Source organism: Coptis chinensis, chromosome 6 (genome assembly GCF_015680905.1).
Source record: "Coptis chinensis isolate HL-2020 chromosome 6, ASM1568090v1, whole genome shotgun sequence".
NCBI lineage: Eukaryota > Viridiplantae > Streptophyta > Magnoliopsida > Ranunculales > Ranunculaceae > Coptis > Coptis chinensis.
This window is the reverse complement of record NC_141461.1, coordinates 19,553,420-19,580,863: the sequence shown is the minus strand read 5'-3', so window position 1 is coordinate 19,580,863 and position 27,444 is coordinate 19,553,420. Positions and strand designations below refer to the sequence as shown.

Below are 27,444 nucleotides of genomic sequence, written 5' to 3'. Positions count from 1 at the left end.
TAACAAGGGATAAGGATGGCATGTTCTTAACACAGACAAAGTATGTCTTGGATGTTCTGAAGAAAACTAAGATGGATGGAGCAAAACCCTGTTCTACTCCTTGTTCTACTTCAACTAAGCTTGATAAAACCAGTGGAGAAGAACTGCATGATCCTATTGAATTTAGATCTCTAGTAGGGGCCCTGCAATATGTTACTTGGACAAGACCAGACATCAGTTTTTCAGTTAATCAGGTTTGTCAATTTATGCAACAGCCAAGGAGTACTCATCTTGCTGCAGCCAAGAGGATACTTAGGTATCTAAAAGGTACTATCCAATATGGTATCAAGTTACAGAAAGGAAATGCTCAAGTCAGAGCATTTTCTGATGCTGACTGGGCAGGATGTCCTTTTGATAGAAGGTCTACCACTGGTCTATGTGTTTTTTATGGTTCAAATCCTATAATTTGGAGTTCTAAGAAGCAAACAACAGTTTCAAGATCATCAACTGAAGCTGAATACAGGGCTCTTGCATACACAGCTGCTGAGATTTATTGGTTGTGTATACTGCTAAAAGAACTGAAAGTTTTTTTGCAGGATTCACCTATTTTATGGTGTGATAATCTGAGTGTTATTGCCCTGTCCATGAATCCAGTGTTTCATGCACGAACAAAACATATAGAGGTTGATTTTCATTATATTCGAGAACAAGTTACTAACAAAGTTCTTAGGTTACAATATGTGTGCACAAAAGACCAAGTTGCTGATATTTTTACAAAAGGATTGTCCACAACTAGATATTCAATGTTACAGCAAAGACTCAATGTTCGTCCTACTGCAAAACTGACAGAAATCACTTCAGTTTGAGGGGGTGTTTTTCCACTAGAGCATGAAGACCTTCAGCTGCTATCAAGCTTTACTGAATACTCATCAAAGCTTGAGGGGGTGTATAGAAGACTAGAGTATGAAGACCTTCAGCTGCCACGTATTGCTCCAGCTCAGCTGCTTCTAGAACAGCTACCTGATCAGTTAGATATAACAAACTAACAGAATTAGTTATAACCGTATTAGAGAACTCTGTATATATAAAGAGGTGTAATCAATCAGTGAAAAATAATGAGAAAAATTCTTCTGTCTCAGTCTTCATTTCTTCTTCTTCTTCATACTTTGTTTCAGTACCCCAGCATAGTTCCTGATTGGTGGTCAATCCTAAATAAGAACTACTTTCGACTTACAATTGATCTGATCTTTATCCACTCAAATATTGTTGGTGTCTCCACCCTTGTGCTGTTGATATTCTATCGCTCTTTTTGCATAAGCTATATGGTTCCTTTCCGTAACAGATTTGTCTGCCTTTTTACTTCGTATGTAAATGTTTTGTTCCATATGCATTAGTTTTGATTGTTAAGTGGGTTAGTGAATTATATACCATCAAAGACAAATTCTTTTCTTTTTTCTTTTCTATCTTCGGACACGAAAAATGTTTTTCGGATTCTAATAAGGGAAAAATGCCATGACAAAAGTGTTGTCATGGGTGTACTTGGGTTTTGGGTTGGGGTACATGGGTGTACTTTGGGCTTTGTCTGGATAATAGCATCGTGCTATTAATCTTGGTGTTGATGTAATTGCTCTAGTTATATCAATATATAATCTTTTATCGATGCAAAACAAAGGTGTGTTTTTATGCAAGTCAGTAGGTGCATTGCCTGCTAGTAATCTCCAGTTATATTATGCTAACCAGTGTTTGCTATTTCTGTGTAGTGCCTGCTGCAGTTTTTGGAGGCATTGTTAGGAAACAAAATGGGACATACTGCCTTGAGGTACGTCTTTTCTACTCATCCTTATTACTTTTCTTTGCTAACTTGGCAAATCAGAACCTTTTTACGTGCATTTACATTGTGATATACATTTAGCGTCTTCTTCATGCTATATCTTCTTATGAGTTGTTGATTTCTGAAATGTTTCAGGTCTAGTTCGTCAAAAGAGAAGGAGGAATCATCAAAAAGCATGCGCAAGTTTGACAAGAAAGTTCAGTTTTATACTAGTAAGTTTTGCCACATGAATGCAATATTTGGATGCACAGTCATCTTTAAGTATTTTCCTATGCCTCATTTAATTTCTCTTATTAGACCTTTCCACTGGCAAGATTGTATCGCCTCCACTATAGTTGCATTTATTATTAATCCTTCTTCGAAGATGATTCTCATCAATCTTTTCTTTGTGATATTTGTAGTCGGTGGGGAGCTTTAACTCACGTTAAACTATGTTAGCCAGAGTCTATACTTAATAAGAACAAGACTCATAATATTTCGTGTAAACTTACGAGTTCTTATCGACAAAAAGGAAATAAGTAGCAAAGAGAAGATATACTATGTCAAACTGTACTTTAGAAAATTCATTTTCTCGTAAACTTGTCAGTTGGATAGTAAAGTGAAAGAGGTCATTTGCTAGTGTAGCAAATATCATTATAAAGTAACAGCAGTGTAAATTTTATTTTTCTCTTGTTTGGCACCGACTAGTTTAGTTATATAAAAAGCATCATGTAACTAAGTTGGCATCGAAGAAGGTCAGATTGAAGGTGATAGTTCAAGTGAAATTTGAAAACTGAAGACATTATTTTGAGCAAAAAAAAAATGTTTTTGTTGTTAGTTATCTCTTATGATCTATTTGCTTGTTAGAATCATGTCATTTCATTTTGCATATCTGGTAAAGTGTTTTGGATGTGTTAGGAGTGTCAATTTGAACTATCCATTTGCGCGATGGTATGGAACTTCATTTGAACTATGCTGTCTGGTAACTGTGCTTTGTTGTTCCTGTATGTGTTGTGTAAAGTGAGATATTAGTGTCAGAATCATATTGGTGCAGAGTGTTGAGTGTAAACCACAAAATGTAAGATTCCCAGAATTGACATTATGGATTAAGTAAATCATAAGATATTTGAATTGTATAAAGACATACGGAAATTGGTATTTTTTTTTACCTTTTCACGTACGTCTCGACAAAGTATATCAGTTTGACATGAAAACTTATAGTATAACTAGAGCTGATTAGTAATTTGTACCGAGTATTCGAAAAGTGATTTTTTTGATAACCCTTTAGAGTAATGTTTATGTTCTTGAGTCTTGACTAATGAGTAATGACCTTGATCACATGCAGCTTTTACGAGTACTTGCTTAAGGTCTGGATACAAGGGAACAAAACTGAAGCGGTAAAACATTATAGGTGAGAAGCTCTTTCTTTGGTTATCAAATTTACTGAATGTACAATCAAGGTGGTTTTTTTGGGTGGTTTCCCCTATGCTTGACGAGGAACAGAGTCAAGTTCATTTTGTTGTAGAGAGAGTCCAGTTATTTTGTTGTAATACTTGATATACATAAATGACGGTTGATAAGAGCCCAAAACTGTAGTTTTAACCCCTTAATAATTATACTGTTAGACCAATTATGTGAATAATAAGTAAGAGTTAATACTGATTACGTGTTTTTATACATTTCAGGCTTCAAAGTCCATTATGTGCAGAAATGTGCCACTTTAGCGAGATAAAGGAGCAAAAGTCAGCAGAACTTCCGAAGGCCGTATCTTTGGACTCAGATCTCGGAATTGGGAGTAGCTTATGTCAAAACGACCGGCTCGAAAAGAGCTTTCCAATGGTCCAAGCCTTGGCCCAATCAGAGGAGCAGAAGTGGACGAAACATCTGTCGAAGCCAACTGCAATTTGAAGAGCCCATTTTGGACTAAAGAAATTGGGTTTTGGGCCTGATTCTCTGGCCCAAAACATGGCTCCAAGCCCATGCACGATTTTTGGATCTGGATGGATAAAAACAAAAGCTTGACTCAGTGTTAATGGCAGTTAGGTTAGGAAGCTAATGTTAATGGAGTTTAGGGTTAGAAAAAGATAGATCTAGATTAGTTTTTAGATCTAGATCTAGTTTTGAATCTCCATTTTTATTAGTTTTCATTTCCCTTGTTTTAATTTAAAGTATTAAAATATTGTTATTGCTTCATTAGATAAATAAAGTAGTTTATTATTGATCAAATTCGATTTTGTCATTTATCTATTGCTTAGATCTAATTTCATTTCTTGGTTGTTAGTCATTTCGTAGTTATTGATGTTAGATTTTAATTATTGTTTGTTAAATTTCATAAAGTTAGAATCTTTAGATTTAGTTGTCTTAAATTTATAATTAGTTTTAGTTTAAACACCAAACACATCACTCTCAATCGTTCCTTGTGTTTGAATAATTGAATTCTATTTAAGTCTTGAGGGTTTAAGAGTGGAACGAAATCCTTACTCATTATATTGCATGATTATGTTTTGAGAGTAAGAAGAATTGATTTAAACGTAAGAACGGTAGGATTGCGTATTAGTGTTCTTGTAGCATTAATATTTAGGATTCTATTGTTTTTACGGTTATCAAATAAGCGCCATCTTATCTTAATCTCGTTCATGACAAGAATTCAATTGCTTGAATCCAAGGGGCAATCCCTCATTCTCTACCCACCCACCCTTTTAATTTTTCATTCTTGTTTCTTGAATTTTCGGAACTGCTCAATTGTTTTGGGCATAGGGTCATGCGGATTCACAGAGAAAACACTGCGGTGAAGGTATTTCTAAATTTTTGAAAATTCTGAAAATATTCATACATAATATTTAATGTGTTGTTGATTTACTAGAATATTTTCAGATTTTTCAGAGTTGGTTTACCTTGTAAAACAAATACGATCTTTACAGTACTGCATTTCAGTTTTCACACCGTATGTTCTTGAAAAACAGACGAATAAGGTTACTTAGGGAGTTCTAAAAATTCTATAATTTTTACAGGAGTATCTATCCTAATCCAGAAATTTGTAGTAAAAATTTGATGAGTTTTTGATTTGTTTTGACTACCTAAATAGTAGAGTGTTTCCAGTGTGTTTCTGCAGTGTTGCAAACACTTAATATCTGAAACACCAGCCAATAAGGAGAGGTTGTAGAACTCCAATTGCTCTAAATTTTTTACAGGAACAACTAGGATCTGTTAGGAGTCTCCAGTAAAAATTTGGAAATTTTTGGATTTGTTTTGATGGGTTAACCATTCGGTTGTTTGTATTGTATCCGAAAACGGTTTCGCAAACTTTGGAGGGCTGTAGAGGGACTTTCACAGCTCCGATCGATCTGAAATTTTACAGGCTACTTGATAGACGTCTTAGCAAATTACTGTAAAAATTTCAGATTTTTTGGAGTACGATAAAAGGCCTAAAACTTGAAAACCCTGGAGCGCGACCCGCGCCCATGTTGAGCGCGACCCGCCCTTAAACACTGTAATTTCAACTTACCTTGAGCGCGCCCGCGCCCAACCCGCGCCCAACAAGGAAAATTCATCCGAACAGCCCAATTTTCATAGGTAAATGCATATTTTTATTCCTTAAAGTTATTTAGTGTTTCTAACTTGTTAAATACACTGAAATCGCGTATACAAGACGCTATTCAAACGCGTAGCAAGGAGGCATTCAGGTACTCCTTCTTCCACTCCTCGCCTCTTCTGTCAGAGGAGTTTTAATTCTAGTATAATCAGGCTTGTTTTTCGTAGAAATAAATACAACACGCCTATCTAGAATTTCACACACTACACTTGCATCAATGGCTAAAGAACAAGAGACTCCTCTCTCTGATTTTTATAAAGCCCTAAACGATGGCCCTAAGTCGCATCGTTCTTGCAGACCTAGTGGGGGGATTTTCGAATCCCCTAATATATTTAACTTGTTACCGGTTTTCATGGTTTAGACCACGAGAAGCCTTACCAAAGACATCGTGGATAGACCAAGTTCTCACTACATTCCATCATCCTAGCGTAAGTCCGGATCAAGTTAAACTTAGGGTGTTTCCTTTCACCCTAGCCGACAAAGCGGCGTCTTGGTTAATCGCCCAAACGCCAAACTCTCGTGGACTCATGGGCTCAACTTGTTCAATTGTTCATGGAACAATTTTACCCACCACTAAAGACAGATGAAATGCTTCAAAAGATTCATTTCTTCCGCCAGAATCCTCATGAATCCTTTTCAGAGGCCTGGAATCGTTTCACTGATCTTCTCATTGAATGCCCACATCATAATCTTGCGAAAGACACGCTTGTTCGTGCCTTTTTCAAGGGGCTTTTACATCATCATAAGGAGGTTCTAGATATCATGTCTGGGGGTAGTTTTCTTAGTAAAGGAGCCTTGGAGGCTTATAAATTCTTAGAAGATCAATCTAAGAAGAACAACAATTGGGGAGGTAACGATTCCTCCCGCTCCTCTCCTTCTTCTCGTGAGGTTAAACATGATCCCGAGCTTAAAACTCTTATCGATGGCCTCACTAAAAAGGTAGATGCCATCTCTGTTCAACAACAACCCACTCCAGTCATGAACATTAACTCTACTTTCGTTGTAATGTGCATTTGTAGTCTTGAGCATTCCGACTTCTATTGTCCTCTTGTCTATGCACAAACACCACCACAACCATCACACTTCAACCAGTTAACTCAACATCAAGGACAAGGGAACTTAGGTGACTAGAATAGAGGTTTAGTACCCATAACCCAGAACTATCAACATCAAGACATGAACACTCAACAAGCTTTAATTCCAATACAACCATCTACAGACAAAGTAGTAGTGACCTTGTTGGAGAAACAAAATCAAATTATGCAACAAAACTCCAACTTAATGAAAGATCAGCATGATCAAAACTCTAATATGATGAAACAAATAATGCAAATGATGCAGTCTTTGTGCCAAAAGGTTATTGACATGTCTTCTAACCAAAATAATAACCAAACCGGCGTGTTTCCAAGTCAAGCAATGCCTAATCCTAAGTCAACAAACACCGCCGAAATAAAAGTATTGATGTAATGGTAATATAAACCAGGGGACCTACTGGCAGTCACTACCCGCTTCGGTAGTAGTTGATAACCAAGTGACTATGCCTAAAGATTACCCACAAACTAAAAATGATACCATACCACATACTATAATAGAAACTCAAGACCCTACAACCGTAGAAGTACCGGTTAAACCACAACCAAAAGGAAAACATTACAAGATCCAATAATAGAAAGTGAAGACCCTACACCTGTAGAGGTTCCAATATGGATACCTAGATGGAAAACGGATAGAGATAAAGCAAAGCCTAATAATACTTTTATCCCTTCGTTAAAAAAAGCGATAAAGCACCATATCCCCAAAGACTAGTTGTGTTTAAAAATGACGAGAATTTTGATGAGATTAGGGAAGTGTTTAAAAATTTGACTATAAACCTACCTTTTCTAGAAGCTATAAAAAGTCTACCCGACACGCTAAGTTTCTAAAAGAGTTGTGCACCAAGAAGAGGAAAACCAACATACCCCACGAAGCATTCTTAACCGAACAATATCCCTCTTTATCCGAACATAACGGAATTGTTAAGTACAAGGACCACGTCGCCCCTTGTCAGACAATGCACCTTAGGTGATACCTTCATAACAACCGCTTTATTAGACACGGGGCGAGTGTTAACTAACTACTCCCTTTTTATTTATATAAACAAACTGGGTCTAACAATACTTCAACCAACCAAAATGACTTTGCGGTTAGCCGATCGTTCTATTAAGTATCCCAAGGGTGTAGTTGAAAATATTCTTGTTAAAGTTCAGGATTTTTACTATCCTGCCGACTTTGTTATTCTCGACCACGAAGTTGCTCATGATTCCATTCCCATCATCTTAGGGCGCCCTTTCTTGGCAACCGCCAATGCCCAAATCAATTGTCGGGATGGCTCAATGACTCTTTCTTTTTTGAATCTTTACGTAGAAGTTAACATGTTTAGACAAAAACAGGGACAACTAGGTTTGCCTATAGAAGGAGAAGTGAAGTCCATTGAGAGTTTTGTACCTCACATTAGTCGCGGTGACACTTTAGTCCCCACACTAGTAGATACCCCTCTTATGGAAGAAGACAAGGATCCGCAATTTCTACTCCCTAGGCGTAGATAACATCGAGGAAGATTTCCTTCGACTCCTTGAGTTCTCTCTATTGACATCCATTCATCTCTTTGACGCCATGACGGAAGAAGAATTTTTCGCCCTCTATCCCAAAGGTGATTCTTCTTACCCACCTATTGAGGAATGTCTTGCATATCTCAAGGCCTCGATGATATAGACCTAAGAACACTAGTTGAACACCATTCACCCACCTCACATCCTCATGTCACTCATTCACCTTCCATCCGCGAATGTTCCTCGCCTCTACCTTTTCAAAGAACCATTGAGTTTGTACTTGACCTTGGTGTTTCTCCTATGCTTCATAACTATCTAAAACCAACTAGTGAAGAAGTAACACCCAAGGACAAGCCACCGGACACTTTTTCATTTTTTCCATTTTTCCCTTCTCAAAATTATCCACATCCAACGTATCTTCCACAACCATCAATTTTCTTATGTTCATTTACTTGACATTCCCTTCGTAGGAGGACAAAGAAGAAACTGTATGCTCGATTAGGTTTTAGATCTATAAGGCTTTACTCTCATTCCACTAAGCTACATCATAGGAAATCTTGGTGCTTAATTCTGTTTGATGGTGCATTCCATGTTAATTATTTGTGGAAAGACCCACAACTTTTTAGATTATTGATATATGGGAAACTGCATGTAAATACATATATATCACTTTAAGTCTAGGGAATCTGACTTTAAAAGACCCGCGTTTTAAAACAAATTTTTACAAACCTGTTTTCAAAAATTTGTTTGGGGGTGGGGTGTTTGGTTTTTCCATGCTTGATCACTAAACTTCCTATTCTTACCCCCACCTCGCCCCTTGTAAAAAAAAAAAAAAAAAAAAAAAAACGTTTTCCACTCCAAGTTTTACCTTCTTTTTGCTCTAAACTCCGGTTTCGAGGCTAGCCTTTTACAAGGGAATTTTGTCGAGGTCGAGACCGCCTTTTTACGACCATTTGAAGAATTTTGACCGAGCGCGACCATACCATCTTGAAAGAGCGACCATTCCGACCATCATGGACCTAGAGCGCCATTGACCATACCAAAGCGCGACTTCGGCTCAAACACTGGAATTCCAAATACCGCAGAGCGACTCGGCGCCCTAGTTAAGGCCTTTCGGCATACGACTTCCGTCGACCCGAAAAATTCCAGTTTTCCGCGGGTTGTTCCTGTTCATTCCCATTTGTTCCAGGCGTAGTTCGAGATGACATCTCCTATAATAATACCGAACAGTCTTTCAAAGATTTGTTTCAAAGCACTACTTATGGTGCTTGGTTTCGCTGAAGTGATTACACACGAAGCCGGGAACCGCTTTTATGGTTCTTGCTAGCATTTGTTCTTGGACTTGCTATGCCCAACCAAATACAAGACCCATGGTGCTATTGGGTAGATAATATGTATGTCTACACTTATGAGTTTTGCATGAGTCGTATGGGGCGGGCATTTTCCGTATCGTCGACCAAGAGGAATATAACGTCGCCTTGGTAGCTTTGTCCATGAACATAGGAACTGTTATGTTTTGGATCATGCTAAACATTTTAGGGAATGACATTTTTCTTCTATGAATGATGCCACTTGCAGCGTCTTCCTTGCTTTAGCCCGCGGGGCGTATGTGCCATGACCTTCCCGTAACTTTGATGTCTAGTTTAGCTCGAGCCCATAGCATGAGGCATAAGTACCTTCTTATGCCTGTTTCTAATTTCCGTATTATGCTATGTTTCTTTCCTATTTTTGTGCCCGCTTCCGCGGATTGGGTTGGGGTCGACATTGTGAGACCCACCAATTATATTATCGAGATCTTTCCGTGCAATGACTTGGCAAGGGTGGAGGATACAACCTCATCGGGGTTGCACCTTACACCCCATCCGACCAAGTGGCGCTTAATAGGTTAGCAATCATAGATGATAAATGGCGGCAAGCTTGGCAAATTATAATGGCATGGCAGGATGCAAAGGAACCTCACTTCTTTATAGAAGAGGAGGATGACGAAAACGCTGGAGTGGAGGTAAGTTTTTAGTTTCAGATTCTTGTCTACTTATGTCCCAAGCAATTTAATTACATTAACCCCATAATGGGTGGAACTCTTATAGAGTTCGCGTCGGTTTTATTTCCTATATTAGTATGTTCTAACCTTGTTTTTTGGATGTTCCAGAATTTCACGATTTCTATGGTATTTTTCTACCCTCTTTATTTAAATGTTTTGAGGACAAAACATGTTTCTTGTTTGGGGGGGCATAGAAACACGCGTAATTAAGGCATCCGTTAGGATATAGATATGTATAATATGCATTTGTTTTCAAGTTAAAAATTTCAAAAATATAAATAAATAAGTTTATGCTATACACTTAGGAATATTGGTATTGTTTTCTTTCTCTATGCTCTTAACAATCTAGAAGTCTCAATGTAGCTTTTGCATCGAATAATTGTTAGAAACTTAGGTTAATATGTAGGTAATAATCTTTGCATCTATCTATAAATATATTACATGAGTATCTATGATTGTTAGTAGTAAGTTTCAAATCTAGGCTAGAGTACTTATTCTACAAATCCTGTGAGAATATAGCCTAAAAGCCTTATATGAAATAAATATTTGAGAAATGACACAAAGGGAGAAGTAAAATCCGATAGAGAAATCACACGCCCACTTGCTTGATCACTATGCCATATCCTAAGCGAGAATTTAGGCCCTCTTTGGATCGATATAGCCAAAAATTCAAACCTATGAATTATTTTCCGCTTAGTAAGCCCCTCGAGCCTTTCTTTAGCCTTCCATAAACCACAATTCCTTTACCCCTGTTACAAAAACAAAAACAAAATAAAAAATTCAACTTACCCAATCTAGAATAAGTCCGAGAATAGAATGAGTGAAGAAAGAAGAAGAGAAAAACCTGTGGTAAACAAAAATTAGTCGGGTTGCTTTAAAAAGAAAAGAAGTTTCCATCCAAAGAAAAGAAAAGAAAAAGAAAAATAGAAATAAATAAAAACTCCAAAAATAGAATAAAAGGGAGTCAAAAGCCAAAGAAAAGAAAAAGAAAAATATGGCTAATGATGGAAACAAAGTATAGAAGCAAAAGAAAATAACAAGGTTTTCTCTAAGTTAAATAATATGAAGACTCTATTATCTCAGACTTGTCCTTTTGTATATCCATTTCCTTCCTTCTTAAACCATCTCCTAATCCCCGCAACACCTAATAAAGACCTCTACCTCAATTAGGAATAGGTTAGTGTGATAGTAAGTGGCAGTTGTGTTTGATCGACTCCGGCTTCCTGTTTGTCATTGAGATTGTAAGGTAAAGTGTGCCCACTGCACACTGGAGCAGCGAAACTTGAGTGGAAAAATCAGAGTGGTTTTTGTCTTGACATTTATGTGAGGACCTACTTAAGGACGCTATTCCGAGTTTTCATAAACGGACCTGCTATTACATTTCATAGTATTACTCATTGTTATATGTTTATTTTAGATGATTGATTATTATGCATATATTAGCTTAGGGTTCTGACTGGGTTATTCTTATGTATTTGCTAGTGAGATGTATAGATAGTTGAGACATTAATGAGAAAACAATAGTTTTATTTCTTAGTCGTTGTAGTATAGATGAAGTTTGTGAGTACCTTCTTCGAAAACTCTCACGAGGCTATAACTTCGTCCACTAGGGAATTCCTAGTGGTTTAAGGCCTTGTTGCATATGGTCAATGCAATCGCGACTCAAACTAAAGTAGTTAGAACTCCATTTTTGGTCACTTATTCTAATTTCTCATCTTTGCTTGAGGACAAGCAAAATGTCGCTTGGGGTGGTTTGATAAGAGCCCAAAATTGTAGTTTTAACCCCTTAATAATTATACTGTTAGACCAATTATGTGAATAATAAGTAAGAGTTAATACTGATTACGTGTTTTTATACATTTCAGGCTTCAAAGTCCATTATGTGCAGAAATGTGCCACTTTAGCGAGATAAAGGAGCAAAAGTCAGCAGAACTTCCGAAGGCCGTATCTTTGGACTCAGATCTCGGAATTGGGAGTAGCTTATGTCAAAACGACCGGCTCGAAAAGAGCTTTCCAATGGTCCAAGCCTTGGCCCAATCAGAGGAGCAGAAGTGGACGAAACATCTGTCGAAGCCAACTGCAGCTGAAGAGCCCATTTTGGACTAAAGAAATTGGGTTTTGGGCCTGATTCTCTGGCCCAAAACATGGCTCCAAGCCCATGCACGATTTTTGGATCTGGATGGATAAAAACAAAAGCTTGACTCAGTGTTAATGGCAGTTAGGTTAGGAAGCTAATGTTAATGGAGTTTAGGGTTAGAAAAAGATAGATCTAGATTAGTTTTTAGATCTAGATCTAGTTTTGAATCTCCATTTTTATTAGTTTTCATTTCCCTTGTTTTAATTTAAAGTATTAAAATATTGTTATTGCTTCATTAGATAAATAAAGTAGTTTATTATTGATCAAATTCGATTTTGTCATTTATCTATTGCTTAGATCTAATTTCATTTCTTGGTTGTTAGTCATTTTCAGTAGTTATTGATGTTAGATTTTAATTATTGTTTGTTAAATTTCATAAAGTTAGAATCTTTAGATTTAGTTGTCTTAAATTTATAATTAGTTTTAGTTTAAACACCAAACACATCACTCTCACTGTTCCTTGTGTTTGAATAATTGAATTGTATTTAAGTCTTGAGGGTTTAAGAGTGGAACGAAATCCTTACTCATTATATTGCATGATTATGTTTTGAGAGTAAGAAGAATTGATTTAAACGTAAGAACGGTAGGATTGCGTATTAGTGTTCTTGTAGCATTAATATTTAGGATTCTATTGTTTTTATGGTTATCAAGGTTCATACATAAACAATCTTGTATATATATACATTTTCACTGTCGTGTAAAAATTAGGTTATATGTACATATGGTTGTTCGATCTCACATGTCAGTAAAGAATCAGTTGTTTGATCTTTGACATCTGTTAATAGTTTCTTGTAACTTGTAGTGGTTGTCCTTTCTTAATACTGTTAATATTGTTAACAAGTTACAAGACATATAACCATGGCGTTTTGAAAGAACAAAAACTTTTCTTTTGGAAGTCTATCTTTTCCTTCTACTTGCGTCCACCTATTATGCGGTTAGAAATTGTATTGTGGGTTGAATATTTTATAGGGTATTATGTACATATGGTTGTTGGAAGGATGTCATTATTGATTTCCAGGTTATGACAGGTTTAAGTATACGAAATGTTGACTAAACAAAGGAAACTCTGCCCAAAATTCGATAGAATTTGGATAGTGTAACGCCTCATTCTATTTCTTCATATATACTTGGAGTTATCATAGCAAGCTTATAAGTATATTAGTTTTACTGAATTGGGATGATCTCTTTTTCTAGTGGTTTTCTTTGTACATTGTTTATTTAAATATGGTTTACTAATACTTGTTTTATTTTTTTTTTGTAGCGATGGGTCCTCGATCAAAGAATGTGAAGAATGTAGCGAAAACTACATTCAAAGGTGTTAAGAAATTGTTTGGTGGCGGTTCCTCTAGCGGTGATGCAGTTGGAAGAAAAAGACAAAGGGCGAGACGGCTTAATCCAAGATCGCAGACGTAGAGGGACCATTTGGAAAAAGAGGTTCCTGAGGTTGATTCGTTTAGTGAAGATAGTGTAGATAGTGTAGATAGTGATACTAATGTAGGTTTAGATGTAAATATGGACAAAGGGAAGAGTATAGTAGAAGAGGAGAGTGAGGAGAGTGAGGAGGAGGGTGAGGAGGAGGATGAGCAGAATGATGATGTGGAAGAATATGTGGTAGAAGACGTACCACCAGTGGAAGAAGCACCTCCGGTATTAGATTTCGTAAGAAAATCCAATGATGATTTGGAGTTTCAAAGAGGTGTGTATGGGGGAGACCCGTATGAGTCAAAGTTGTTATATGACTATGCGGTGCATGTCGCTCGCGATGTTTGGGAGAGAAAGGTAATATTTTGTTTTTCTTGTGTACTTTGATTTTCTTTTACAAAATCTTTTGTTTCTGTTCATATATATCTAATGCGTGCTCGGTTGTTTCAGGAGGATCGCAGAGCGTTGAAGTGTGTTTCACACTTAGCGAAGTTATCCCAATGGGATTTCAAAAATGAATGTGAAAGGTCTCCGAGATTTGTCGTGCAGTTGAGAAGGACTGGGTTGTTTGATCTCATGGAAGGTTATCACGAGCATATGGATCCACCATTGATCTCTGCGTTTGTGGAGAGATGGCATCCGGAGACCAACACCTTCCATATGCCAGTTGGGAGATGATGGCGACTTTTGGGCGATGTTGTCCAAATCTGTAGAGTCACAGTTAGAGGAAGAGCGGTGCAAGGGGACAGTGAGCTGAACTTACAACAATCGATAAATCTCCTACATCTTGGTCTGGGGCTCCCTATTGATTTGATTAGGGCAGAGATGGAATCTAGCAGGTTCACTTCAAAAGTAAGGCTAGAATTCATCGGGAAGCATTTTGCGAACAAGGTTCATGATAGCCCTATATGTGACGCTGCTGGGAAGGTGGTGAAGAAGGCCTCGAGTTTCCAGGATGTTCAACGGACTGTTAGAGCTTTTATCCTGTTTTTCTTTGGATGTGTCGTTTTTACCGACAAGTCTGGGATTGGAGTGCCTATATGTTATTTGAGGTCATTGTTGAAATTCAGTAAGATAGAAGAGTATGCATGGGGTGCAGCAATTTTGGCGTTTTTATATAGAGGTCTCGGGGCTGCCACATGTGCGAAGGTGAAAAGGGTTACAGGCTATATGACTCTTCTACAGGTCAAATTTGAGTATTTTAGAGTTTATTTTTTTTAATGTTAATTTTATTACTCTATCAATATGTTAACTATTTGTGTATATCTAGGCATGGATCTATGCGTATTTTCCAGTATTCATGACAGTCCCAAACTTCAACTATATCTCGTCTCAGCCGCGTGCTCATAGACACATCCCAGTCGCTCCACACTATTACGATACAACGTATGCATTGCAGTTTTATAGAGCGATAATTGATGATTTGAATGAGTTCAATGTAAGTATTAAATTCAATGTATGTAAGTATTTAAGTTTGTTTATATATATTTTTTTACTAATTGATCATTGGAGTTGTTAATGACACATTTGATTTTGTTTCAGGTTGTTTGGCATCCCTACAAAAATGTCAGAGATACAAACCCGATCGATGACATTGCATTTTTTGAGGGATTGCTATGTTTTTTCAACATTGTCGAGCTTTACGCTGTCGCAAGGGTGGTGCGTCAGTTGGGTCACGAGCAGCTTGTACCTAAAGATCCTCCAATACCAAATTGGAGAACAAAAACTGTGGCAGGACGCAGGTATGAGGTGAGCTGGACCAATATTGGGCCACTTTACTGGGAGTCGTGGCAGAATCACGTGATCCAACCCTGCAACCGAGGACCTATCTCGTCTTATCCATGGGAGTGTGATCAAAACTACATGACTTGGTATGCGAGGAATTCTCATGTAGTTTTGGTGAACCCTGAGCTTCTTCCTATTCATCCCTCCCCGAGACACCGCCTAACCGTTCACCGATTGTAAGTATTGTGATTTTTAATTGAGTTTCTCTAACCTGTGATTTTTGCATTCGATTGGTAACTTATCTTGATTTTCCTTTTTTTTCACGTAATCCACGCCATCGATGAAATCAGTCGTTTGCTAGAGAGAGGTCTACAATTGGCTGGGAATGATATGCCAGAGGAAGCAAGGTCCTCCTTCGAACAGGCGTACAACTTGACTAGGTGCAAGTACATTGGTGGGCATTATAGTTGATTTGTTTCAGTTTAGAGTTTGTAACTTTGTAATTTGTTTGATGGATAGATTATTTGAAACTTTGTTAACTTTGTTTCAGTTTTAGTTTGATGGATGTAATTTGTTTCAGTTTAGGGTTTGTAATTTTGTTAACTTCGAATGAATGGATGGATATGATGTTTGAATGAATGTTGGATGTTTGAATGGATGAATGAAAATGTTTGAATGGAATTTGATGAATATGAATGGATGAATTTGATGAATGAGTGTTTGATATTTGATGTTTCAATGGAATTAAGTGGAATTTGATGAATATGAAAGTGTTGTAAAAACAAAATGAATTTTGATTTTTTTTTTTTCAAACGACCCAAATGACCTCATCAGATCGTTTTCCCTTTATACTAAACGACTTCGGCAGATCGTTATCTTTTAATCCCAAACGACCCATATACATCGTTTGGCCTTTATACCGAACGACATGGACACATCGTTTGGTATAAAGGCCAAACGACTTCGCCAGATCGTTTGACTTTTATACCAAACAACATGGTCACATCGTTTGGTATAAAATACAAACGACTTGCTCATGTCGTTTTTCTTTAATCCCAAACGATGTGGCTGGGTCGTTTGGGATTAAAGCCAAACGACTTGACCGTGTAGTTTCGGTCATTATTGACAACATACGAACATTATTTCAAATCACTCGATTGCAGTCCGAATCAACTAGTCAATCACTCGATTGCCCATCCGAATCAACTTAGTCGATCATTCGATTTCCAAATCACTCGATTGCCGTCCGAATCAACTTAGTCGATCACTCGATTTCCAAATCAAATCAAATAAAAGCCCTAACATTATTTCCAAATAATATAAAAATAAAATCAAATTACACTTGTTCCAAATTACATCAAAATATCAAATTACATCAATATATCACTTAGTCGATCGCTCGATTTCCAAATCACTCGATTGTCGTCCGAATCAACTTAGTCTATTACTCGATTTCCAAATCAAATCAAATAAAAGCCCTAACATTGATAGCATAAAAATAAAATCAAATTACACTTGTTCCAAATTACATCAAAATACAAATTACATCAAAATATCATATCGACAACATATAAACAACTTAGTTGATAACATGTAATGTTGGGTCTTCAACGAGCTCGTTTTCCCATATTAAATTGGGAATGTTCAATGCCATAAATTGCAATTGTCTTGCTGTCAAGGCCAAATTCTAACTTTCAGCAATATCATATCGAGCTCTAAGCCATTGGTGCATTACTAGAGGAATCGGACAATCTTCAACAAGTTCAACATTGACAAAATGATTTCCACCAACATGTGCGCTACCCAACACTTGAGTCACTCTCTCAGGGTTTGCTTGGGTTCTCAGCGGCATGAGAAGGAAGCACTGACGAGCTCCTAAATGCAGAAGGACAACATTAAATCTTGAAGCAAATAAGTATCCAGCAAAGGGCATGCTCATCCACTTATTTAAGGGTGCGTAACCTTCTTCATGTAGGATTTTCTTCATCGAATAAAAAACCTCACTTTTATTGTACAAAGTACAATAAAGGGGGAGGTTGTCAGTAAGCTCTTCGTACAACTCCCTTCTCATCTGTGGCCATTCTTCTTGACTTCTTCCTAATGTAATGCAGAAAGCTCTATAACCGAAGTTGCCATCGCCAACAGGGTCATGGACTCTAACAATGTATTTATGCATTTCTTCAGGAATATCCAACCCGTAATCCTTAGGACCCCTCGTTTTTCCAAAGTCTAAGCCATCTCTCACATTTCGTGGTGTGACTATTTTTGGAGAAGGCTTATTTCTTGGTGTGGTTGTTTTCGGTGTTTTTGGAGAAGGTTTATTTCTTGGTGTGGTTGTTTTTGGTGTTTTTGGAGAAGGCTTATTTGTTGGTGTGGTGTGGATGTTTTGGGTTGGTATTTTTGGAGAAGACTTCTTTCTTGGTGTGGTGTGGGTGTTTTGGGTGGGCGTAGTGTTTGGTTGTGACGAGACCCACTCTTCATGGTCACGTTGAGAATGTTCAAAATGAGATGGATCTCGCTTTGAAGAGTTATCATCTCCCAAATGGAAGCTTTTTAGCTGCCTACCTTTCGGCCGACCTTTGGTTTTTGCTTCCTCACGAGGCGGTACTAGCCATGTACTTTCTGGTACGGCAATCTCCATAAGCTTCCTAATCATAACCCTCTGCTCTTCTTCAGAAACCATTGCAAACCTATTCATGAACAAGTCCATCGAAGGTGCAACATCGGGACCAACATCCACTGACACATTGGGAGAAGCAGACAATGTTTTCCAAAAGGGGTCGATAGAAGTCAAAGGGATGGACCGCTCTTGCTCTTCAAACTCAATTAATTCATGAGCACATGGCAATCCATTGCTCGTGCGCAAATAACACCAACACTTTATCTCTCCATCTTTAACACGCTTTACGCGGGTATCTATTTCTTCAAATAACAAGTCCAAACACTTGCGTGAGACAAGGCCTTTAAGTTCACGAAACAAAGGAATCCGGTGGTGGTGCTGAGTTACAATCATACTTCTCTCAAAGGTAGCTCTAATCTCGGACATCTGGATCTCTAGAATCGGGTGGATTAAGCTAAACATACTTAAAAAATCATGACAGTTTGCATTTCCTAGTACACGCTTCACCTGAGCATGAGACCCTTCAACTCTATTGGTCGTTGTACTCCCAAAGTGAATGTGTTGGTCAGTCCAACAACATACGAATCGATCCCTGTGAGGAAACCAAGTCTCTCACAAATAACAAACAAAATTGGAGTACTCAACCCTGTAATATTTTTCCAAAGCATCCCATTTACGTTGGAAAATAACATCTGTCTTCGATTTGACTATAGTGTTCCACGAGAGCTGGACCTTCTCTACAAGTTCTGTAGTTGGAAAAATATCGTAACATTTTGAAAGGACGCACGTAGCGATATGCCATCTACATAGATGCTTGTGTGCGTTAGGGAAAACTCGTCGGGGCACTCATCGTACCAAGTCCCCGGAACCGCGATCATAGATAGATGGGCTTATGTCACCAAGCAAGCCACTAAAATGATGCAGGGCCCACTCATAGTCGACTATTGTTTCAGACTGAAGCAGCACCTGACACACGGTGAAAGATTTCCACGTTGAAGTCACCCCAACAAACTGTACGAAAAGCCACCGATACTTGTTAGTTTTGTAGGTAGTGTCTAACATAAAAACTGTTGGAAAATTCCGAGCCAACTTAACACCTTCTGGATGGGCCCATAACAATCCCGTTATCTCCTCGGTATTCTCATCCTGTCTCAACTCCTAAAAATAATGTTCTTTTGCTAACAACTCACGCAATCTCTGCAATTGTGTGAGACCGTTCATATCCAATTTCCTCACTTTCTGCCTTGCAGTGTAGACTTGTGATATACTAGAGATGTTATCATGATACCTATTCTTGATGGAATCCAATATTTGTTTAGGTTTTATTCCACACTTACTCATCTCTGACAAATACTCAAACTCCGGAATGGTTAGTCGAGTAGCAAATGCATGTCCTTCAAGGGTCTTCGCCAATGGATGGTTGTGAACACCATTAAGAACGACAATTTTCCAACTGTCGATAGTGCCACGTTGGAAAACACCTTTTAACTTAAATGGACATCCCGATTTCTTGGTTCCCGACCTTCTCTTATTAGCCCTCTCTTCGCATTTCTTCTTGTGTGACCGATACACACCCGAGCATTCGCAAGCCAAATTCAATCTTGCTACTCGGTTTCCTTTGGCACACTCCGACTTTTCAATGACCACAACAATATTAACTTGTCTTCCTCTAGCGGTTGCCCAACCGATTGCCTCGCTACGTGTATGAAAGACCCAAACACATAAAAAACAACAACTATTATTAATACACTAATAAAATTATATTTAGAAAATTTAAAAAAAAAAATGAAATCAATGCCTACTCAATCATACCTCTTCCGTAGTAAAAATTTTTATTGTATCACTTAAAATCGGTTGACAATCCACATCATTCGAGTTTGCAGAGGATCGGTTCCCGGATAGCGGTAAAGAATTCTACATATAGAAGAATAAAACAAGAGTCTCAAACAATTTGCATTTAGTTTCAAAGTCACAAAAAAAAAAATTTTTAATTAAATTTAGTCCAAACGACCCAGCCATGTAGTTTCATAGAGGGTCCAAACGACCCGGCCATGTAGTTCTATAGTGTCCCCAAACAACCCGGAGAAGTTGTTCTATAGTTTTACCAAACGACCCAGCCATGTAGTCCTATAGTGTAACCAAACGACCTGGACATGTCGTTCTATAGTGTTCTCAAACTACACCGCCATGTCGTTCTATAATGTTCTCAAACTACACCGCCATGTAGTTCTATAGTGTTCCCAAACGACCCAGCCATGTCGTTTGGGCTCGGGTTTTGCATTCATTCGTTTTGCATCCATTCATTCAATTAATCAAATGTTTTGTATTCATTTTAATCAAGTGTTACCTCATTATTTAGGTTTGCACTTTGTCGTCGACGATTTCTCGGCATTTCATTTGCTCGATTTGTCGCATCTTCAAATTCTTCACCTTGACCTTCAACATTTTGTTCCACTTCTTCACTTTCAACATATCTTCTATTTTCTCCTTCTCTAATTTGTTGTTGTACCTCAAACATTACCTCAAATACTTCTTCTTCATCTTCATGTTCCATTTAGAGAAACTTAAGTATTATAATATGTAGAGAAACTTGAGTATTCTATGTAAAGCCTAAACTCTAAACTGAGTGAATGAGTATTCTATATATATTTGAAATTTTGATATATTTCAAATAATTGAGTGAAATATATTTGTAAACCCTAAACTCTAAACCCCCCAAACTAGTTTATTATTTACAATTGAATAAAAAAAATGGAAAATAACAAGTTTAGATATAAAACAAATTATTATTTTAGATTTGGATAATTGAGTGAAATATGTTTGAAATTAAATTTTTTTTTTATGTCTATTTTAAATTTGTAAACCCTAAACCCTAAACCCAAACCCCCAAACTAGTTTATGATTCAAAATTTGAAAAAGAAAATAATAAATAATAAGTTTATAAATAAAACAAATTATTATTTTGAATAATTAAGTAAAATATGTTAGTACGAAATTTGTAAACAACTCTAAACCCTAAACCCTAAACCCCAACCTAGTTTATGATTCACAATTTTAAAAATAAAATAAAAAATAACAAGTTTAGATATAAAACAAATTATTATTTCAAATAATTAAGTGAAATATGTTGGTACGAAATTTCTAAACCCTGAACTCTGAACTCCAAACCCCAAACTAGTTTATGATTCACAATTAAAAAAATAATAATAATAACAAGTTTAGATATAAAACAAATTATTATTTTAGATTTTAGCATGTTTGATTACATGTAGCATGTTTGATTACATGTTTTAACTTGGTTATAAAGATACTATGTCATAACAGATAAAGAGTGCAGAGTGTATGTAGTTTTATTGATGTAATTGTGTTGTTTTTAACCCAATTTTTTAAATCGGATTTCAATTTTTCTAATTTAATTGAAATCGTTTGAGTGCGTTTGGATGCGTTTGAGTGCGTTTGGAATCGTTTAAGTGCATGTCCACGTCGTTTGAGTGTACACTCAAACTACGTGACCAAGTCGTTTGAGTGTTACTCACACTAACACTCAAACTACGGGGCCATATCGTTTGAGTGTACACTCAAACTACATGACCACGTCGTTTGAGTGTTACTCACACTAACACTCAAACTACGTGGCCATATCATTTGAGTGTACACTCAAACGACTTGGTCATGTAGTTTGAGTATACACTCAAACGATATGGTCACGTAGTTTGAGTGTACACTCAAACGATGTGGTCACGTAGTTTGAGTGTTAGTGTGAGTAACACTCAAACGACTTCTCCATATCGTTTGAGTATACACTCAAACGACTTGGCCATGTAGTTTGAGTGTAACTCAAACTCAAACTAACACTCAAACGATGTGGTCACGTAATTTGAGTGTAAACAGAAACGACCCGGAGGGTTCGTTTTGGCGATACCGGTTGAATTGGTTGCTGGGCTTGGGCTTTGATGGCAAACTTGTAATATGGCAAATTTGTAAAATTTTTTTTTTTTTTTTGAGGGGTTGCCAAATCCAATTTAATGAGTGACCGATGGAATCAACTAGATTTATCAACCATTTTGATTAATGCTGGTTTATTTTTTCGTCCGGGTATGCTCGGATTCCAAAAATCTGTGTAGTTTCTTTAATTCATCTCAGCATATCCACCTACCGTCTCTCTATGCATAGTTTTTAACTCGTATATCCAAAGTTCTCATTATCATCATCGCCATAACTAGATTAGCCGAAACTCCGTTCATTTTGCAGTAAGGTATATTAAGATGCTTATACATGTTAGAAGACCCTCATAATTTTAAGAAACTTACCTTATAAGAGAGAGAGAGGGGGTTAAACTGATATATTTTGTAATAAGTGTTGTCATAACTTGCATATCGTACTGTGTATAATAGGATACTGACAACTAGGAGTCTATTAAGTTATTAACCACTCATTTAAAAACAAGATTTCCAATGTGCTCTATTATGATACGGAAGGCATCACTCTTCTTGTTAAACAACTTCTTAATATGATCTGTGTCAGGGGTGTAAATACGGCATCACTCTCAACCGCCAAAGTCAAATAGTGATGGGCGGGGTTAGGGATACAAATCCAAGAATATTAACTTCTGTAAGATGCTTGATCTGTTCTGGAGTCACAAATTATCATTTTAACCCAATTTCACTAAAAAAAAAACTTTCTAATTCTCGCAAGTAATATATTTCCAATTCACATAGAGAAAAAAACGGAATCAATCAATAAAAAATAAACAAAAATAAAAAACTTGAATTTGAATCTAAAACCATATTTGTAAATTTGAAACTTATTTATCGGCATTTGTAAATTGATTATTTTCCATAGCATGATAAAATGAAGATGGGGCGAGGATCTATGGTACAAAACAATAAAATATAAACTAAAAATAATTCAAAATGAATACAAGGATGAATGATTTATCTTCTCTAAAATTCAAAAGTTGAATTTGAATTTACGATATTTTCCCAATGTTCAAACTTGAATATGTGAAATTGATATTGAACTCATAAGTTTGTATTTATATCTCTCAAATTTCTACAAAAGTTAAAAGAAATTATAAACAAAATACAAAAAATATTAGAGTTAGAGTCGATCTTGGGTCAACGGTTTTTGACACCTGTCGCGGGTTAATGGGTCGGGTTTGAACATAGAACCTACACCCATAACCCGACCGCATAAAAACGGTGGCGAGGCAGGGCGGGTCTATTTTCGGGTCGGTGCGGGTTTGGGTGGCGGGTGAAGACCGGGTACCCTACCGGATGATGGGTCAACGGTTTTTTTTTACACTCCTACACACAGCCATGTGGACGCATCCGTGCTCCCCCATCCCCTCCCTAATAGTTGTTATATTGTCATCGACTCATCGGTATTTATGTCTTTAATAACTATAACCCAACGAATGGAATCGCTCCAATTTATATTGCTAGAATTTATGTTTTTGTTCATATTTGGATAACTTTCTTTGTAATATACTTCTACGTTTTCTTTTTCCTTTTTTGATATTAAATAATAAATCAATTCTTTCTGTGGCAATCACAGTTGATATTAATGTTTCTTTTTGAAATGGAGTGCAATAAATGTTTATAGTTGATGTGTTTCACTGTCTTTTGCATGTTATTTCTTACTCATGGATTCAGATATTTTGTGCTATGGTTCCCATTATCTTCTTTTGATGCCAACTCTGTCTACCATTTGTATTTCTTGTAGAGGTTAGAGATACTGTTACCTCCTTGCGTGCAAAGACAGAGATTGGCAAGGTGAGAATGCAATTAAGTAGAGAATGTATGAAATGTTTATTTTCAGTTTTGCAGCTCTGATGCAATATCTTTGTTTTGATCTGGAAATTTGATTATCTAAGATAACCACAATAGGAATATATATCTCTTAATTCCTGAACTGCTCAAAATTATTTTGAGAGTACCCCTATGATTCTCTCCTGCACTGAATTAAATGCCGGACCACCATTATTTACCAGCTTCTAATGAAGTATCTTATGCTAATGCAGAAAAAAAAATTAAGAAGCCGGCAGAAGAAATTGAAAGCATATGATCTCTCCTCACTCAATGAAGTCCTTCCTGAGTTAAAGGATCCTGGACAAAGGCATGACTTGACCAACTTGAAGCTGAATAGCAAGACCAGGCAGAAGCTAGTGTAAGTATTTTCTTATAGTATTTATATCATGTTACGAACTTTAGGGTTCATATAGGAGATCTAAATTATTTGATTAGGGAAAAGGAAGGGAGGCAGTTAAAAGCACTTCTTAGTAATCCTGTTTTCCAGTTGGATCCTTTGGCCGCCATTCATCAGCATCTGGAGAGAACACAGCCAGTTTTTCCTGCTGAAAAACCAAAAAAGAAAATCAGCAAAACTGGAAAGAAAAAAGGCAAAAAATTGAAGGCATTGTCATCAGCCCAAGCTATGGATATGTAATGCTATGCTTGGCCTGTCACGCTACTTTGTCTGTACAACATCGACATAACATCTGGTATATTCCTTTGTGATTATTACCCTTGACAAGCGCCACCTTATTATTGTTAAGGAAGAAATATTCATTAAATTTTGATAGAATGGGTCTCTGGATAGATCATGCAGTTGCACATATCAGAGGTTGGCTCATAAAGATGGTGAGTATTTTGTACACTCTCGGATATTATTGAAGTACATCTTAGCTTTGTGCTCCTGGATGAATATGAGTGTTTTCGAAATTGAGTTTAGATAGATATAACAGTAGTTTCTTGCCTCTGAGGCCCTGTTTGGTTCATTGCAGAAGATTGTAAGCTGCAAAACCTAAGACAAGTAGAATGAAATTTCTCTCAAAAGTTTGGTATGTGGGATGTGTTGAAACTTTCAGAGTTCTGGTAGGAGACACTATAGATCGTGTATTTGGTAGTCTAGTGTGTGCTGAAATTTTCAGATATTTTGATGGTGACAGGATTTATTTTAAATTTCAGCCGATTTGAGAAACTATGGTGAGATGTTTCCTTGGTTAACCTGCTCTTTGGGACTGCAATTACTCTTGCTCTAAATCGTCTTGCTCTAAACTATGTTGAGATATTGCCCTGGCAATAAGCCCCATTTGATGATAATGAGAAGTTACTTATTTGGCAAGTCTTTGCAGCATGTCTAGATCTCTTTGCAACAAATTCCTTTTAGGTAACTACGGATTTTGAGGCTGCAAATCTTCTTTGAACCAAATGGGGCCATAATAAATTGTTATTATTTTATTTATATTTTTGTTTTTGTTTTTGTTTTTTTCAAAAATTTAATTCTTGAGTTTTGCTTAACAAAAAAGAGAAAATTTAGTTCTTGATTAGGGGTGACTTCGGATCGGATTAACCTCCTTCGGAATTTTTCCAAATTTTTTTCGGAACCTAATATGCTAGCCAAATCCGATCCAATTTTTTTTCGGATTCAAAATATATTTCCAATTTGAACTTTCGAAATTTCGAATAACTTCGAAAATTTCAAATACTTGGTAAATTTTCAAAGATCTCTTTACTTTCAATTATTTTTGGAATATCATACGCCAATGTTCATTGTAGGGAGAGAAAACCATGTCCACAACACCAATGTACCAACAACAATACACACTTGTTTACTGAGAAAACCCATTTTCATTCAAATAAGTAATCCAAGAAAAACGAAAAAAGAACCCGCAGCCACCAATAGCAAGCATTGCATTCGTTGAGGTCCGGGTATTTGTAATGTTTCAATCTTTTTCGTGTGTGTGGAAATTGAAGCGTGAAGTGTCCGCGATAAATAATGGATTATGGTCTTGGACTCTAAGTAGCTTTACATAATATTCTATTTATTGGAATTTGGCTTTTGGATTGGTCTGGAAGTCATTGTATGACTCAATGACATTTTTTTTCATATCATTGTGTTATGGCAAACGGTGTAATGACAGTAGAGTGGTCCAATTCAAGTGGGGAAGTAGCGGTTAAGTATATATTTTCGGAATAAATTGGTAATAATATCGGAAATTTTGGAATTTTCGGATCGGATCGGATTTTAGAATTATATCCAAATCCGATCCAATTTTTTTTTGGAATTTTCGGAAATCGGAAAATCGGCCCATGAAAACTACACCCAGAGCCAGACCAATTTCGGGTCGGATTTCGGAAAAATCGGAAATTCGGCAAAAAGAGACACCCCTCACTACTGCAGAAAAGGCCTAAGATAGCATGCAAAAAACGCTATGGTTGGTGTCCATAGCGTTTTCCAAAACGCTATTAATGACGGTGCTATGCTTTTATTGATAGCGTTTTCAGAAAAAACGCTATTGAATTTATAGTGTTTCTTCACAAACGCTATCATATTTATAGCGTTTTATCTTAGCGCTATTAAAGATCAATAGCGTTTATTATGACAAACGCTATTATATTAATTGTGTTTCATCTTAGCGCTATTAAAGATCAATAGCGTTTATTATGACAAACGCTATTACATTTATTGCGTTTTTTCTTTAGCGCGATTTCCGACCGATAGCGTTTATTATGACAAACGCTATTATATTTATATCGTTTTTTTCTTAGCGTTATCTATTTATTAATAGCGTTTTCTCTTTAGCGCTATCAGTTCTATAACATTTTAAGTTGAGCGCATCCAAGCTTTTCCTAATCACAATCACTGTTTTTTTTTTAAAAAAAACTTGTACACAATTACATTTTCACACAGTACTATTAATCTGTGCTACTAAATTGTTGTAACAACTAAACCTGCAAAATCCACAGTATAACAATGTCTATAAAATACATACACACGATAATCAATAATAACTTCATTCATTAAGTAATACCCAAAATATACAATTTCATTGTGTATTGTACAAGGACAAAAATGACTTAAAACGCGATTCAAGTGTGTACTGTACAAGGACAAAAATAACTTAAAACGCGATTCAAGTGTGTACTGTACAAGGACAAAAATGACTTAAAACGCGATTCAAGTTTCACAAAATTAGACAAAATAAACATCCTAATCCCGACCTACTTCACGTGGTGATCATCAGTAAATATGACGTCTTTGTATGGGCCATGCAATTCGCGGTTCCTTTAGCATCTCCCATTGTTTGCAATTCAGAATTTTCTCTCCAAAGACGTGATTTTGACTTCACAACTTCATCTACCCAAACTTTAGAGGCATTATCTCCAAGAGGTATACCATGCACCGGTTTAAAAGGATCGTTAGTCTCCCAATGTCCTTTAGCAACTAAATCATGCGGAGCCATCCAATTCATCAACTTGCATCACGCCCATGACTCCTCCCTTGGCCCTACCCAAAAAAAAAGAAGCCACAAATATAATAACTAAGAATTTAGGTAATCAGTACAGAATCAAAAGTAGGTAGTTACTATAAAAAAATGTTGTATACATTCTAATAAGCTTACAAGTAGGAAACATGGTAATGAATTATTAGTATGGTTATTACTCACCTGACTTCCGAGCATTTGTTTCAAGACAAATAGAACATTGTTCGAAATCAGTCAACATAGTGATTCATTATTTAAAACT

General features: G+C 36.7%; 1 protein-coding gene across 1 annotated transcript; it reads left to right on the top strand.

Moving 5' to 3' along the window:
* Positions 1-1,763: 1,763 nt before the first annotated feature.
* Positions 1,764-24,896, top strand: LOC147491983 (uncharacterized). Its single transcript, XM_086565838.1, has 5 exons — positions 1,764-1,798; positions 1,946-2,022; positions 23,639-23,688; positions 23,937-24,082; positions 24,160-24,896. The coding sequence occupies exons 1-5, from the start codon at positions 1,779-1,781 to the stop codon at positions 24,359-24,361; spliced, it is 495 nt and encodes a 164-aa protein (XP_086421964.1). The 5' UTR covers positions 1,764-1,778; the 3' UTR covers positions 24,362-24,896.
* The last annotated feature ends 2,548 nt before the right edge of the window (positions 24,897-27,444 follow it).